General features: G+C 40.3%; 1 protein-coding gene and 1 long non-coding RNA gene across 2 annotated transcripts; one reads left to right on the top strand and one right to left on the bottom strand.

The window, feature by feature from the left end:
• Positions 1 to 8,028: 8,028 nt before the first annotated feature.
• On the bottom strand, positions 8,029 to 10,074 carry LOC144713327 (wax ester synthase/diacylglycerol acyltransferase 1-like). Its single transcript, XM_078587913.1, has 6 exons — positions 9,853 to 10,074; positions 9,698 to 9,762; positions 9,371 to 9,580; positions 9,094 to 9,231; positions 8,889 to 9,014; positions 8,029 to 8,327 (listed from the first exon to the last, which is right to left on the bottom strand). The coding sequence occupies exons 3-6, from the start codon at positions 9,530 to 9,532 to the stop codon at positions 8,268 to 8,270; spliced, it is 486 nt and encodes a 161-aa protein (XP_078444039.1). The 5' UTR covers positions 9,533 to 9,580; positions 9,698 to 9,762; positions 9,853 to 10,074; the 3' UTR covers positions 8,029 to 8,267.
• Positions 10,075 to 10,845: 771 nt separating this feature from the next.
• On the top strand, positions 10,846 to 12,525 carry LOC144713328 (uncharacterized). The gene is made up of 2 exons (XR_013584017.1): positions 10,846 to 12,210; positions 12,318 to 12,525. It is a non-coding gene; the product is annotated as an uncharacterized LOC144713328 (long non-coding RNA).
• The last annotated feature ends 5,335 nt before the right edge of the window (positions 12,526 to 17,860 follow it).

The raw sequence follows: 17,860 nt of genomic DNA on the forward strand, positions 1-17,860 counted from the left end.
AGATACACGTTATCCAATGTTCAGGAGTTCAACTCGGCGACCAGTATGCCTGCTATTGAGCAACTGGATTTAACTTCCAATGTAGCTAGTAACAGTTTACTACATACTCCTATACACTTGTTGGAGATTAGAGGCTCAAATCTAATATAGGTTACAAGATAGATTGGATTCAAGTCAGACATGATCAGGATGAAATGTAGCCATATGATCAAATGAAGAATGATGATATAACAATTAGGATTCAAATTATTCATGAATATGCATTTACATTTTCAATTACATAAACCTTGAAAAAATGATCTGAGAAATGGAATACAATAATCTAACAACTTCTGTTGCATCTTATTCCTTCTCCATTATCTCCATTTCATTTTTCTCTCCTCCCACCCAAGGTCACCGATCTTCTCATGGTACCAGAGCCACTTTTCATCCATGTCTAAAGAGGCGTACACCTGGAAAACTATAGCAACAAGATTATATGCAAATTAATCAGCAATGATAACATATGGGCATGTCAAAAGGGTAGTTCTTAAAGGTTGCAGGATGTTTGTGAGGCTGAAAACACAACGAACAGACTTGGAAGCGCTGTATTTTACCAGTTGTGAATGGGAACGATCTAGTTCATTTAATTGAAAAAGTATCGCCGCACCATATCTTAATTTTTAACAATGGGATTTTCAATGAAAACTGAAACTACAAGATGTGGCAGAGAATAAATCGACAGGGTTCTTGGGTTCCTTCATTCCACTATTTCTGAATCTATCACCTTCGACATTAGTAAGGCCAATCTTTAAGGGAGCCACTGGAGGAACTGTAAAATATATATTCTAATAGAAATATATAAATAATTTATGGAATTGCATGGCCACTTTGGTAAGGTTGACTAGTTCGAGTATCATAATATAGAAAATTCCTAGTTTGTTCTTTTAGAATCTTCTAGATGCTTCTAGCACCTTCAAGATTCTTCTAGATCCCTCTAGATGCTTCTAGAATCTTCTGACTCTACATTATTTTAGAAGCTAATGAACCATTCTAGAAGCCTGTGGGTCTTTCCAGATGTGCTAGAAAGTTGTGGAAATCTTCCAGAGAATGAGGTCTTTAGAAGCTTGCACGGAGCGCTGTAAAAGGAGGTGTCTGCCTCATCTCGAGTCTAAATTTTGTGGGAATTCTGAGAGCACTCTACAAAGAATTCTTGAGAGAATCCTATGATGAACCTTGGAGGGTTAGATTTACCTAATTGGAGAGTTGGATAAGTGTTGGGGACAACATAAACTCTTACAAAGAGGCTCTTTATGAGAAGTTGGCACCAAATGTGTTTGTTCTTATTGGTTAGTTTCTTTTGTAAAATTTTTCTCATTTATCATTTTTTTATTTTTTTTTACGACCTCTATTGTGAACATTTATTATCACATTCAAGAAGGTTGTTTTTCTCCTATCAGTTTGTGTGTTATGTTTATTCTGACCCCTATACTCCTAGTGGATTATTGAGCTTGGTTGAAAACATACCACTGTTGGGTTCTTGATGCGCATATCTGGATGAAAAATTCATAAAGAACCGCAACAGAAGACTTTAACAAATAATAAAGACATCACCAAAATCATTAAAATGAAGCACTTGTGCACTGATCTCATCCGTGATTTACTGGATCTTAGAGTGAGATGTGTTAGACTACTCAAGTGTGTAGTCTCTAGACGTATCGATGTGATCATCGGTGCGTCAAATCTCCTCGTTCACCCTTGAGAACTCCATTCACCGTCCATCTTCATCGTTACGTTGTCCTGACTACATCGAGAGTGGAGAGGTGTGGGGAGAAGGGATAAGAAGGGAAAGCCCTTAAAAACTTCTGGCCTTGGTGAACTTTGTTCTGGGCCATCTACGATTGGTATTAAGCGGGTGTTTTTTATAAAAACCTTCAACATCCAAAGAGCATTTGTGTGGGACCTCTAGGCCCATGTATTAGTCTAGTTATAGACTCCAATGGACCATTAACTTTTATTGGCATTACAAACTAATTAACTATATCATCATGTAGATTAATGAATGTTGGGTTGATTTAACCCAATTGATAGATTGACTTTCCAACCTGTAGGGTAACAAGCTACACCTCGTGTTCTAGAATATACAAAGGAGTTTGTATCAACCCACTCATTGCAACTGTTCATCATTGGTTATAGTGTACATTTAGCCTATCATACACTTGACGCTTCTAGGATAACTTAGGGTATGGTCAGCTGCCAAACCCTAATGGGTCGTCCAAGTTAATACTGATGCGTTCAACAATCATCAGATAATTATTCTATGATATTCCACTATTCTAGCCAAAGACTTCATCACATTGTGTTCCTTGAGTTCTCACCTATTATACTAAGGTTGGACAATCTCATCTTGATCACTTCATTTTCTTCGTGAACTTCTTGATGCACCCAAACTAAGAATATTTAGAACCCTATGATTATAAACTCATATGTCACAATTAAAGTACAACTGTCCACCCGCAAGACATCTTCGGTGTCTCAGGTCTAACGACGACTTACACAATCATGAAATGTGAATGAACCTGATTGACAGCCTGGTATAATATCATTCAGGGATTAGTACAGATCAATTAAGTGAACTCTTTCCTCTAAATTGCACCAAATATGTGTCGTTAGTTTCTCTACACTAATGGCTACAGGAATGGCCATACTCATCATTTGAGTGAGGCTAGATAGTGCTTTTCTATAATCATATTTCGATGCCATTCTCGAGTATATTTTGAATATAAATATGTAGAATACATGCTTAAAGGCTAGTGATCTTCGTATAATGAGTTCATCATAATCATTAAGTATGATAATGTATGTGTGGACTTCATTATAAGCATCACACGTGCACTATAATGAATATGTTATATTAATGATATCGAGCGAGATATGGAATGTGGGATTGGTTTGATATCCACATATACGTTTATCATATTCTAGACTTTAGTAAGTTAAGATCACTAACACACTTCCATAACATGACTAGAGGAAGCTCTTCTATTGATGAATACATATTAGATTTTGAATCAATGCTTGAGTCCTTAAAATTGTCTCACCAGAAAATAACTACAAACATAATTCCCTAAATTAAATTTTACCATCAAAACCCACCTGAATCATTTAAAGTTTGATTATATTATGTTGAATTTGAAAGTAAATAAAACCTTTCCATCCTTTTCAAGAAACATAAGCTACACAGTTTTCATACTCAATGCAGTATACAGTGTACCAAAGAAGTGGAAGTCATAATCAACATTATCAACAACTTAATGGAAAAGCAAGAAGCAGGTTCAGCAAGAATTAGAAAGCTTCATATCATGTTTGCCTTGAATTTGATGAATTCAATATTGTTTATTGCCTTATGAAGGATGAGAAAACCAAAGAGACCCTTCAACAAGGATTACTTGCAGATGGGCTTTACTACCTCAAGCCTCAAAATCAGAAACCTACTATATTTTGGAGGACATGCTTTTCTTAAGTGTCACAAACACATATTTCAGATACAAATTATTTTGGCTGTAATAAAAAAAATTTGATTTTCCTTTACTCATATCAATGAAAAATCAACGTTTTAATCATGTAGTACCAAAAAACCAAACATATTATATTTTTATCCCATTCCACACTTCTCAGACACGTTATAAAAAATTAATCCTTCAGCTTTGTTGCTAAACCTATTTATTCTTTAAAATTCAATTTTTATGTATTCATTATTTTTCTTCATGATTTTACAAAATATACCCAGATATGTCATCTTAATTAAAAAAGGGAGATCTTCTATCCATGTTTATAATTTTCCAATGCGTGGGGAAACTAGTGTGTAATAAGATAAAATATTTCTAATATGATCGAGGTGGAGAGTATTCAACGACGCACTCATTATTTAAAACACTAGAAATCATACATTGGTTTTCTTGTCCCCATACACAGAACAAATGGCATGGCAAAAACAATGCAATATATATGTACAATAGGTTTCACCCGGTTATATCAATATATCTAGCCAAATAAATATTTGGTTTAGGCTGAAGGTTTATGGCTTTATTATAAATAAATTTATAACACATGTTCTTAAAAACAAATAGCAGTATCAAATAGCTTTTAATATGCCATCTCACTACATTTATAATAATGCATTTGGTTTTTTATGTCATCCCTAATTGAGGAAATATGGCCATATTACGTTTGATACAAGATCTGAATGGTGTTTCACTCAGAAATTATGTTTTGTGCATCTTTTTAAAATTTGTCTAACTCTACACACTTGTAAATGTTTTGCCTCACATTATCCACTCTTTCGTGAGCGCAATTAATTTTTTCCTGATATTTCAAAAATAAATTAAGTATCGAGACTGCTCACTAATCATCATACCTCAAACATCATCCTACTAGTAACGGCAACAATAAAAATTATGCTCTACATCACACCATCACTCATATATACCCATAAATTAAAACAGTCTGATTCCATTTTTCCAGACTAATCTCCTCATAGGGAGAGAAACCTCAAAATTTTCAAGTGAGACTTGAATACTCATTAGTAGACACTGATTATTTAGCCAAGCACAAGAAAATTCTTCCTAAACAATCTATTCCAACACAAACAATGATGCATGATCTGAAATAATCTCTCACATCTTGGACAGGTCAACTGAAGTAGGTTTTGAGTATAAAATCAAACTATTGAGTGATGTGTATCATCAATGACAGATTGATATTGGAGAACGTTCTAAATAAAATATATGAACACGCATCATATTCTTTTTTGTACATTCAACATCCAATGCTAGTGCCTCTTAGCAACAATCACATGTATTCTTGAACACACATCTTTTACTCTTGCATTCCAGGAAAATAATTAGATGAAGGCCACACATAATGAAGTTGATGCCTTCTATAGAAACATGGTGTTGGGTACCCTAAAACCTGAATTATCGTACCATATATCCCAATTGGCCTAAAAGGCAAAGTATAAAACCACTACATAAATATAAATTAGATTTTTAGCCAAGGGCATCAACCAGCAAGAAGCTTTGACTACACTAGAAGATTTAGTCCCCTTATTAAACATGCAACAAAGTGACTATTTCGGTGAATTGTTATCAGTGAAGAATGAAAGGTTCATTAAGTAGATGTATTTAACGTACTTCTTCATGGGAATCCTATAAAAATATCAAAATAGAGCAACCTACAAGATTTAAAGATATACAGTACCCTGATTCTAATAAGTAAACAAGAATCAGATCCATTTTAGGTTTTGTGACGTAGGACGACAAAGGGAAAGGGCGACTAAGGTGACGGACGGGTTGACGATGGGAATGGGGTTTGTAATGAGGGATAAAACAATCCATAGAATTCCACACCTTTGGTTTCGGACTTTAAAACCGATGAAAAATCTGGTGGTGGAGCTCCGACCCTTATCAAGGGTGGGAGTACTGTCTTCCCCCACCGCGACGATGCCTAAGCACCGAAATCAATACGTCAGATTCGCGTCGCGAGGAAACACTCGAGAAAGAGGTAGAAGAAGCAGAAAATCCAACCCAATTCAGATTCCGATGGCGGTGGAAACTTCCCGAGAAAACACTGGACAGAGAACACGTCGACACCAGAGAGTTCAGGCGTACCTCTGCACTGTAGTGCGTGAAGAGGGAGCGAGAAATTCTGTTCGTGATGCGACTGGATGAATCCGGGCGTTGGAAGCCCACTAGACAAAGGGGTCTGGAAGTATCCAGGCGTTGCGTGGCCCTGGCCAAGAATGAGTGGCCTAGCTCTGTTCTGGGACGGTCCAATGACGGCGGAAGTGGGCAGCCAAGGAGCAGCCAACGGAGGCGGCCAAAGGGCAACCGTGGGCGCTCTTGGACGGCCTGAAGAAGCGGCCCTAGACGGCCAGTGAGGGTGAGTCCAAGGGGCGACCAAGGGGCGCCTTCGGGTGTTCTTGGGCGGCTCTGGCAAGGGTTGCCAAGGGCGGCCTGGGCAGCCCTGTTGGGGCGACCTTTGGCATCTTGGGGCGGCCCTGATAGGGGCTGTTTTGGGCTGGCCTAGGGCTGCCCCGTTGGGCATCCTTGGTAGGGCTGCCTGAGGGCATTCCGGGGAGCTCTTGGGCGGCCCTAGCGGGGCTACCAGGGGCGGCCTGGGGTTGCCCTATAGGGGGCGTCCTGGGGCGGCCTAGGCGGGGCTGCCTAAGGGCGGCCTTGGGGGCGTTCTTGGGCGGCCCTGGCGGGGCTGCCTGAGGGTGTCCTGGGGGAGTGCTTGGGCGGCCCTTGGCGGGGCTGCTTGAGGGCGGCCTTGGGCGGGGCTGCCTGGGGCGACCTGGGGACGTCCTGGGGCAGCCTTGGAGGGGCTGCCTGAGGGCGGCCTGGGGGCGTCCTTGGGCAGCCCTTGGCGGGGCTGCCTGAAGGCGGCCTGGGGCGGCCCTGGGCGGGGCTGCCTGGGCATCTTGGGGCATCCTTTGGCGGCCTAGGCAGGGCTGCCTAAGGGCGGCCTGGGGGTGGGCGTTTTTGGGTGGCCCTGGCGGGGCTGCCTAAGGGCGTCCTGGGGGCGTCCTTGGGCGGCCCTGGGCGGGGCTGCCTGGGGCGACCTGGGGACGTCTTGGGGCAGCTTTGGCGGGGCTGCCTGAGGATGGCCTGGGGGCGTCCTTGAGCGGCCTTGGCGGGGCTGCCTGGGGCGACCTGGGGACGTCCTTGGGCGGCTGGTAGCGGCTGTGGTAGTCAAGCGAGAGAGAGAAGGAAGGTGGGAGAGGGAGAGGGAGGAGAGAAGAAGATAGAGGGGAAGAAGTGGAGGCCGGCGACACGAGGGTGGCGGCGGCGAAGGTGGCGGCGGCAGCGACGACGGCTAGGGTTGGAGAAGGATTGGGGAGGTTGGGCAATCCTCCAAGAAGAGTTAAACGAAAAACTCGATTCTTGGATTATGGTTGCCTAAGAGTTTCTTGAAAACAATGGCCTTTATATAGGCCTTGGAGGAAAGAGAAATTGTCGAGAAAGTAAAGACGAGAAAGTAAAGACGTGCGCCGTGTCACGGCAAAGGGCAGTTGTGGATCTGCCTTTGGCGCCGTGTCATGACGCACGTAGAGACATCCGCGGGTGGAGACGTGCTAGTTGGCGGTTGTGGCGTGTCGGCTTTAGTGTTGACTCCGGTTGACGGTGGTGAGTTGACTTTGGTTGACTCCAGTTGACCATGGTCCAAAGCATGCCTGTTGACTCCGGTTGACCGTGGGGACGCGTTCGTTGAAGATATGTTGGCGTCCTTGCCATCATTTTGACATGAGCTCCTTGAGCCTGGCTTAATAAATGAACAAGATATATCGTGTGTCTTTGCTTCATAAGGTTCATAAAAGACACCTCTTTATTTTATTAGACCTCACTCGGGTAACCCAGTCTTTATATTAATATATATTTGGAGATATACTAATCATTTCTCCAAATTCTCATGACATCGAGCAACTCTTACATTATTTTCCACTTGCATTCACTACTCAAGTTGTTGGTCCACCTAATATTGTTAGACATTCAGTGCTTTCTCAAGAAAAATTATTATAATTGGCTCAATCAAAGAGCATACCATAGCTGTTGAAGTGAGAACAGGTGGAGCATAGTAATGTGATAAAAAAGAGTCTAGTCCATTTAAACCTTCCTATTTGATCAGGTTGAATTCATTTCATGGACCAGACCTTGAATAGTAAGGGTCCTTGATAACATCACAAGGGATTTCACCAGACTATTTAAAACTAGAGAACTGGTTCCTTGTGGTGACGTCATAGTTAGCCACCAAAGGTATACAGTTGGAGTTTTTTCTCACTTCTTGAACTAAATAGCACTAGATGTTGCGTCTTGGTTACCTGTTGATACAATTTTAGTTCATTCTTGAGTGTACTACATAATTTAATACACTTTATTAGATAAAAAATCTCATTGAAAACTCCTTTCTAGAAATAAAATTAAATTTTAAACTTCTTTTAAGACATTATTAAATATTATAATCAATATCTTAACTTTAATTGTCTGATTGAATTGTATTTCTTGATTAGAAAGTAAAATTGGAAGTTAATAATAATGTGAGTTATAAATCTCAATATCGAAAGAACAAACAAACTTTCGGTTATCAATTACAAAACCTTTTCATGTAACTTGTATTCTATATTCTTCCTGACGAGGAAGAAACGGTACATCGATTATTACGGTCAAAATGTTAGGACAAATCCGTGGTGGTAAATAGAGTTGATTGCATAGATCAGACATACCTAGGCCCTACTTATTTAGTCTTCCTGTCACCTGTGGGCAGTCAGTGGGCATGTTGAGTGCAGCTGTCTGAAAATGAAGAGAAACTGGTAAATCCAAATATGCATATAAGCGAGACATGTTGTGGATGTTATATTTAATGAACAATGACATCTTTCAACTGTTTGACTTGACAGGTATTATTAACTATCAAGATAATAAAAAAAAGAGAAAAAACAGAACACCCGCATAATTAGGGTTTGAACGAAATTAGTTGGTGTGTAAGTTTCTGTCATTATTTGACAATTACGTTGGCGCATAAGATATTTTCCTCCGAAACAATTATTAGAAAGGGAGAGAAGAAAAAACAGAACTCGGGATTGAAAGGAAAAGGTAGGACAAGGTCGATAAATAAAATGTGAAACTATGGGAAGTTTCCATACAGATATTAAAAGCGGCGTAGTAAGCAAATTCGACGACCAAATTACGTATAAATGGTACGGCAATCTCAGATAACAAGATAATTTCTTGATTACGACGAGTAAGATGAAAAGCAGTTAATGGGAAATAAGAGATATTAAGAGAAAATGAAACAACACTAAAGTCTGAATTAAAAGACCCTGGTAAATATGTTTTGGTTCATATCCTTGCCTTCATCTCACGAAGGGCTTCGTCGACGTATAGGCACAACCGATCAGGATCGGGAATGATTTCAGAGGCAACAAGAAATTGCAGATATGCTTTTTGATTATACGATATCATGTGTACCTGAAGACCCTGGAGGACGAAAGGAGGAAGAAGACATCAAAAAATTAACCCATTTTTTCCAAGTAAAATGAGACAAAGAGGTACTTACCGTTGACAACTTGCTAATCGTGACGCCGATCTTTGTCACTTGGTTCCCCTTTAGAGAGATGGGGTTTGATGGAGCCATGATGTTTGAAAGCCCCACAGTTGTATGAGCAACCATCCTGTTGTAGAACCGTTCTGGTAGCTGTATCGAGGAAAGACAAGCAAGGCGGAGGTTTTATTCCAAATGAAGGTTCTGAAAAACTTTGGAGAAGCTGCGTTATTCTTTTTAATTAGTTGAAAAAAGAAATGGTGCGAGTACTGTGCAAGCTTCTTAGAATTACCTTTCCTCCGCTTACGGGCAAAAAATGATGCAACTTAAATGAAAATAGAGCTTCGTTCGACTTTTTCTTCCTGTTAAATTTGTCTCTAACATCACGTACATATTGAAGTGGATCCTTTGCCTGGCTCGTTAGCTTCATTTGTATGAAGAGATTTGTGACCATGTTTCCCCACTCAACCCTGTGCCCTTCTTTTATAGAACTCGGTAATTCCTATCGATGGGTCCATTAGAGTATCTTTAGTCAGAAAAATGTTGAAAAGGTACCTTTTATAAAAAGCAAGAAGCAAATACATATCAATGAAAACTTTGATTGTCTTGTAAGTATGACCTTTGCCCCTTGTTTTCGTACACTCGATACGCTTCCAAAAAATATTACTGGATCCTTAAGGAGATCTGCGGTCAACAAAAATGGACAGAGAAAATTGAAGTATCTGCCACATCGAATAATATAATTCTAATTTCATGGAATAAGGACGATCGTACCCTTGGGGGATTTGAAACGCAGATATTTCTCAACTCCGTAGGTCACAATACCAGCGAACACGTCATTAACTTTGATGCGGTCAGTGGCTCGGAGCGTGTAGTCCAACCTCCGAAAGTCGTAGGACTGAAAGCGGGGGATGGAGATAAGACGAGTAGAATGGCGGCGGCGGCGATGGAAATACCTCGCCCTGCCTTCGCGGCGAGCCCGACTCCAACACCGCCGCTAAGCGACCGGTGAGTCTTCACGACGGGAGCCCGTTACCTCTGGCTTCTCACCAACAAGATAAATAAAAGAAACTACTTTCAAAATAGGAGAAAATGTTCGATACCGTCCCACACTATGGGAGCTCCCTATTTATCGACCGTCGGAGGGAATAAAAAAAAAGGAAAACAGAACGCCTAGAAGTAGAAATATTCCGATGGTCGGGCCGTTGGCTTCACAGGGCGCCGCGGACGCTCCGCTCGTCCTTCGGCCTTGGACAGGATGATCCCCTCAGGTCCCGTACGAGCATTGTCGCCCCCCTCGAATTCGTGTTTTGGCCCTGTCAGGTCTGTTGGAATTCAATTTTTGATGTGGGCTACAACCGTTGGTTTTCTTAACGGTTGCAACCTTTGGCACCCTTTGGAATCCCTTGGGATCCTATTTAAGGGGTTTCGGGTCCCCTTGATCCCCCCATCGAGAGAGTCCTCGAGGTGCCATCGTCCTAAGGAAGAAACTCATCGGTGAAGGATCAAGAAGGACCCTCCACCCTCAAGAAGAAAAGAAGAAGGAGATTCATCAATTGAAGGTATGTTTTAAGTTATTGATCTATCAAGTGGTATCAGAGCATGCCGATATAAACTCTAGTGGGCCACTATTATAAGACCATCCCAAAACAATTTTTTTTTTCTTTTCTTTGGAAATATATATGACATTTTTTTTAATGCTCATATTGGCCTTATAATAGTGGCCCACTAGAGTTTATATCGGCATAGAAAAGGTTGAATGCAACATTGAAATATTTCCAAAATAATATTTTGTTTTAATTCTTTTATGTTAAAATGACATCCTTGTTATTTTTAAAAGTCTCTTCTTTTTTTTAATTCATGCAAATATATCCTAACCCAAAGGAGAGGAAATATTTGGCAGAATTTATTGCACACTAGGTCACTAAAATTTGAAATGGATCTAGTATTTTCGCATGCAATGTGTTGGCTATATCAACCTTAGTTATTTCTTAAAATACTAAGATAAAGAAATGATTTTGTTCATGCAAGCACTTATTGGCCCAAAGGAAAATGAGTGCTTGGCCGAATGTAAGCCATGTTCATGATAGAAAATTTAACGATCATTATGTGTAAATGATCAGGATAAGTCATCCCAAAGGAGATCTTACCAATGATTATTTAAGATTGTTTGAATTTAACTATCTTACGAAGTGGATCGCTCGCAAGTTGATTATCATCCAAAGATGAAATTGATGTTTCATTTGATCGCTTGTGCCAAATTTCACTATTTGGTGTTGACGTAAATTTTGATTACGTTCTTATGTGAGTTTATTTATTCTTTGTATTTAGGCTCAAAATCTTCTGATATTTGCACGAATTTGAATTCCATTCCTATGTTAAGTGGTGCAAACTTTAAGAAATGGAAGGAATTCTTATCATTGTACTTGGGTGCTTCGGATCTTGATTATGCCCTCCGGAATGCACAACCACCGGCCATAAAGGAATCTTCTTCTCCTGAAGAAAAGAAGGCCCATGAAACATGGGAAAGGTCCAATAGGATGTGCTTAATGGTAATCAAGTGCACCATTCCTGAATCCCTAAGGGACACCTTAGCGGAAGAGGCAACAGATGCCAAAATTCTCATTCAAGAAATTGAGAAACGGTATCATAAAGAAGATAGAGTTGAGATTAGTACTCTCATGAATCGCCTTACGAATATGAAGTATACAGGAAAAGGCAATACACGAGAGTACATTATGGAAATGTCTCACATACGTTCCAAATTAAAGCGATTAAACTTGGAACTTCCGGAGGAATCCATTGTTTACATGGCTTTAAACTCTCTCCCACATCAATTCAGTCAATTCAAGGTGAGCTATAATTGTCAAAAGGATCCATGGTCCTTGAATGAGCTCATCTCGCATCGTGTGCAAGAGGAAGAGAGACTGAAGTCAGAACAATGTGAAAGTGCTCATCTTACAGTTGCTTCTTCTGACAAATCTAAGGATAAGGGAAAAAGGAAGGGCAAACAAATTGCTGGCGTTCCACCTAAAAAGAAGCTGCATAAGGAGATGCGTTGCTTCTTCTGCAAGAAAGGTGGACACATGAAGAAAGACTGTGCCAAGCGCATAGAATGGTTCAAGAAGAAAGGTATTTTTCTTTCTTATGTTTGTTCGGAAGTTAACTTAGCTTCTGTACCAAGGTACACTTGGTGGGTAGTTTCTGGAGCCACTACTCATGTGAGTGTATCCTTGCAGGGCTGCCTCAGCCATCGCAAACCGAATAACGGTGAAAAGTTCATCTATCAAGGTGACGGGAAAGCGAAGAAGGTTGAAGCCGTTGGAGTCTTTAAAGTCGTTTTTAAAACTGGTTATCATTTGCTTTTAAATCAGACCTTTGTTGTGCCATCTTTTGGATGTAACTTAATATCCGTTTCAGTATTGGACAAATCTGTTTACAATTGTTCATTTGGGGATGGAAAATTTGGTCTTTATAAGGATTCTGTACCTCTAGGTACAGGAAATTTAGGAGCTTATGATAATTTGTATTTGGTTGACACTAAAGTCTCTTCGGAATATTCCTTTCAATTAGGTACAGTTGGTACAAAGCGAAAATTGGGTGATGAGATTTCATCATTTTTGTGGCACAAAAGGTTAGGCCACATTTCTCAAAAGAGAATTGAAAGGCTTGTGTCAGATGGAATTCTTAACTACATAGATTTTAAGGATTTTGGTACCTGTGTCAAATGCATTAAGGGAAAACGGACAAATATTAGAAAATATGGTTCATATCGAGCTTCAGACGTCTTGGAATTGATTCATACTGATATTTGTGGTCCATTTCCTATACCCTCTTGGAATGGCCAACAGTATTTTATCACTTTCATTGATGATTATTCTCGATATGGTTACTTGTATCTTATTCATGAGTAATCTCAAGCCATTGACGTGTTCAAAAACTTTAAGGTTGAAGTTGAAAATCAACTCAACAAAAGGATTAAGGCAATTAGATCTGACCGTGGTGGAGAATATTACGGCAGAAATGATGGATCGGGAGAACAACGTCTAGGACCTTTCGCTAAATATTTGGAAGAGTGTGGGATAGTCCCTCAATACACGATGCCAGGATCTCCTAGCATGAATGGTGTTGCCGAGAGACGAAATCGTACACTCAAGGATATGGTAAGAAGCATGATGAGCCAGACTTCTTTACCTGAACCATTATGGGGTGAAGTGCTAAAGTCAGCAGTTTATTTGACTAATAGAGTACCAACAAATGCAATAGAAAAAACCCCTTATGAGCTTTGGACGGGCAAAAGACCTAGTCTAAGACATTTACGTGTTTGGGGTTGTCTTGCTGAGGCAAGACCTTATAAGCCTAATGAAAGGAAACTTGATTCTAGGACATTAAGCTGCCATTTCGTTGGATACTCCGAACGATCTAGGGGATACAAATTTTATGATCCTACAACTCGAACTATTTTTGAGACGGGGAATGCTATATTCTTTGAGGATGATGAGTTTGTGGGGGGAGATAAGGTTAAAACTATCATCTTTGAAGAGGATTGTTTAACAATGCCTCCTATTGTTCACAACAATGCTCAAGATAAAGAAAAATCACTTGACATTGGTGAAACAATAATTCAAGTACAAGATAATAATCAAGAATCCTCCAACCCTGAAATTCAAACTCAACAACCTCAAGAATCAATACCATTAAGGAGATCCACTAGAGAGAAAAAGAGAGCTATTCCAGATGACTAATTTGTGTATCTTCAAGAGCATGAAGTAGACATGAGCATCGAGGAAGATGACCCAATCAACTTCCGTCAAGCCATGGAAAGCTCAGATTCTCAAAAGTGGATTGATGCCATGAAGGAAGAGATCAAATCCATGCATGATAATGGCGTTTGGGAACTTGTTCCACTACCTGATGGTGCAAAATCCATAGATTGTAAATGGATATTCAAGACCAAGAGGGATTCAAGAGGTAACAAGGAGAGACATAAAGCACGTCTCGTAGCCAAAGGATTTACTCAAATGGAAGGTATTGATTACAAAGAGACTTTTGCTCCAGTTTCTTTAAAAGACTCTTTTAGAATAATAATGGCACTAGTTGCACATTACAATCTTGAGCTTCATCAAATGGATGTAAAGACCGCCTTTCTCAATGGAGACATTGAGGAGACGATATACATGAAGCAAACAGAGTATTTTGAGTCCAAAGATTCAAATAATTTGGTTTGCAAATTAAGGAAATCCATTTATGGACTCAAGCAAGCTTCTCGTCAATGGTATCACAAATTCCATAAGGTTATCATTTCATATGGTTTTGAGATGAATAAAGTTGATAATTGTGTATATCATAAGTTCAGTGGGAGTCGGTACATATTTTTAGTTTTGTATGTGGATGATATTTTGCTTACATGTAACGATATGGGATTATTGAGTGAAACCAAATCATTCCTGTCAAGGAATTTTGAGATGAAAGATCTCGGTGAAGCCTCATTTGTCTTAGGCATAGAGATATACCGAGATCGGACTCAAAATATTATGGGGTTATCACAAAAGACCTATATCGATAAAATCCTTAAGAGGTTTAACATGCAAAATTGCAAACCAGGAAATACCCCTGTATCAAGAGGAGAGAAATTTTGTCTTAGTCAATGCCCTAAAAATAATCATGAGGCAAAAGCAATGCATACTATTCCTTATGCATCAGCTATTGGAAGTATGATGTATGCCCAAGTTTGTACGCGTCCGGATATTGCATATATACTTGGAGTGCTTGGAAGATATTTGAGCAATCCAGGAATGGATCACTGGATAGCGGCCAAGAGAGTCATGCGCTATTTACAGAGAACTAAGGATTTCATGCTCACATATAAAAGGTCAGATCAATTGGAGATCATTGGATATTCTGATTCTGACTTTGCTGGATGCCAAGATTCAAGAAGATCCACGTCAGGTTATATATTTCTGTTGGCTGGAGGAGCCATTTCATGGAGGAGTGCAAAGCAACCACTTGTAGCTTCATCCACTATGGCATGAATATATTGCTATGTATGAGGCATCTAATCATGGAGTATGGTTGAGGAATTTTGTCACGGGGCTTCGAATTCTAGATCGTGTCGAAAGACTGTTGAAGATATATTGTGACAATAAGTCAGCCGTTCTGTTCTCCAACAACAATAGGAGCTTGACAAAGTCTAAGCATATAGACATCAAGTACTTAATTGTCAAGGAAAGGATACAAAATGGAGAATTGTCTACACAGCATATTGGAACAAACTCAATGATTGCGGATCCGCTACGAAGGTGTATTGCCTAAAGTATTTATGGAGCATACTACTCACATGGGCATTCTTCATTGGGAAGAATAGTGAGTTTAAGTGGGAGTTTGTATGAAGGGTTCTTAATGTGGACATGTATACATTTTCTGCAGAATTAAAGTTTTTTTATTGTCCATTTTGTTTATAAGATCTCCATAAAGTGGGACTCGTATAAAATTTAATCTATGTCATTCTACATTATAGCATTAGTGATTGTGATGGCTGAATTGCGCGATAATGTGATGAAAGCTGTTCAGTCCTATGCTAAATATGTTGATGGACGAGATGAACATTTGTACTTTGACAAGTAGTAACCGTTTGAGCTCATTAAAGGTGGAAAGTCATGGTGTGTAGCCCAAGTGGGAGATTGTTGGGATTCAATTTTTGATGTGGGCTACAACTGTTGGTTTTCTTAACGGTTGCAACCTTTGGCATTCAGCAGTTGTAAGCTCTTGATGGAGGGGCTTGCAACTGCCACACTTTGGAATCCCTTGGGATCCTATTTAAGGGGTTTCGGGTCCCCTTGATCCCCCATCGAGAGAGTCCTCGAGGTGCCATCTTCCTAAGGAAGAAACTCGTCGGTGAAGGATCAAGAAGGAGATTCATCAATGGAAGAAGGAGATTCATCAATGGAAGGTATGTTTTAAGTTATTGATCTATCAAGGTCTCCCCTCTCAGCGACCGGCTCTGGATCATAGGCCGTTGCTTCCTTTTCCAGCGCGCGGGATCCGTCAAACATTGTGTGACAAAACAAATCGCAGTGCGAGTCGGTCAACGTCAACGAAGTGTTCAAAATTTTATCTCAAAGTGAGAAAAAATGAAAACCACTCGTGCTAACCCATCAACTACACGATCCATGGTCCATTCTAGAAAGTTCTATTGTAGACTTCACAGGAGTTCCTCGTACCCCTCTTACAATCCAACTCTATCAGAAGAATCGAGGTGTGAATGAAAAACAAGAATCAAAAGAAAATGTCTGGAAGTGACGATACATCGAGCACCTGGATCGCGTCCTTTTATATCAAGTAGTCAACACGAAAAAGGAAAGAAAAGAAACAGTTACGACCGTCCCACGTGCCAATCAAGGTTTGTTGCGGTGACGTGTAAACGTTTGACGTGGAAGCAGGATCGCCGTTATAACTCTCGGCATCGGACGATCACGATCACACCTGGAAAACGGAAATAACGAACTGTGAAAGGAGGTCGAACAACCTTCCTTATTCTAGAATTAAAAACTTGGGCGTCCACAGGAAAGACTGGATCATAGTCTTCAATCTCCCCCATGATTCAGATTCTCATTGTGCACATCTACAATTCCTACACGTCTTCTCATGTCCAAAAACTTCACTCGCTTGAGTCCTTTGGTGAGCATGTCGGCAAGCTAGTCATCAGTCTTCACATACTCCACCAGAATCAGCTTTTCTTCAACACATTCCCTGATAAAATGATATCTGGTATCAATATGTTTTGTTCGACTGTGCTGCACAGGATTTTTACTTAGGACAATAGCTGATTTATTGTCCAGGTAAAGTTTCACTGCTTCTATTTCTTCTCCACATAGCTCTCCAATGATTCTTTTCAACCAGACGCCTTGGCATGCAGCCGAAGTAGCAGCCATGTACTCTGCCTCACAGGACGAAAGTGAGACAGTCTTCTGTTTATGTGAAGACCAGCTGATTAGAGCAGAGTTGTAGAAGAAGACTTCTCCTGATGTGTTCTTTCGATCAGACTCATCCCCAGCAAAGTCACTGTCGCTATATCCCACCAGATTCTCTTTCCTGTCGCCTCTTTTATACATTAGTCCATATCGAAGAGTACCCTTTAGGTATCTCAGAATTCGCTTAAGAGCTGAAAAATGTTCTGAGGTAGGTCTGTCCATGAAACGACTCAAGTATCCAACAGCATAAGCTAAGTCTGGTCTTGTGTGCGTCCCATACCTCAGGCTACCTATGACACTTCGGAAGTAGGTTGAATCCGTGCTAGGAGTACTTGTGTCATCAAACTTGAGTCTTGCTTCTATAGGAGTGTGTGCGCTATTGCAATACAGCATCTTGGCACGTCTGAGGATATTTTCTGAATATGCTTTTTGGGATAGAGATATGTACTCCTTCTCTTGTCTTATTCTGATCCCCAGGTAGCAGCTCAAGTGACCAAGGTCACTCATGTCAAAATGCTCTTTCATTTGACCTTTGAATCTGATAATATCTCCTTCTTCTTTCCCAGTAAGCAAAAGGTCATCGACATAGACTCCAATTATCAGATGAGTTTCTGCGGTAATTTTGAAATAAATAGCCTGTTCATGCTTGCTTCTTTCAAAACCCAAAGATATCAGACAATTATGGAGCTTGAAGTACCATGCTCGTGGAGCCTGTTTGAGTCCATACAGCGCTTTCTTGAGTTTGAGAACATAGCCTTCCTTCCCTTGAACCACAAAACCTTCTGGTTGCTTTACATACAGTTCTTCGTTCA

This window comes from Wolffia australiana, chromosome 15 (genome assembly GCF_029677425.1).
Source record: "Wolffia australiana isolate 7733 chromosome 15, ASM2967742v1".
Lineage (NCBI taxonomy): Eukaryota > Viridiplantae > Streptophyta > Magnoliopsida > Alismatales > Araceae > Wolffia > Wolffia australiana.

What these genes read in the sequence shown, in the direction of transcription:
- LOC144713327 (XM_078587913.1), bottom strand. Translation starts at nt 9,532, where the DNA reads ATGGTCACAAATCTCTTCATACAAATGAAGCTAACGAGCCAGGCAAAG. An exon ending in TGCCCGTAAGCGGAGGAAAG is followed by an intron (nt 9,232 to 9,370) that starts GTAATTCTAAGA and finishes TCCTCGATACAG; the next exon opens with CTACCAGAACGGTTCTACAA. An exon ending in AAGCCCTTCGTGAGATGAAG is followed by an intron (nt 8,328 to 8,888) that starts GCAAGGATATGA and finishes CTTCATTTTCAG; the next exon opens with ACAGCTGCACTCAACATGCC.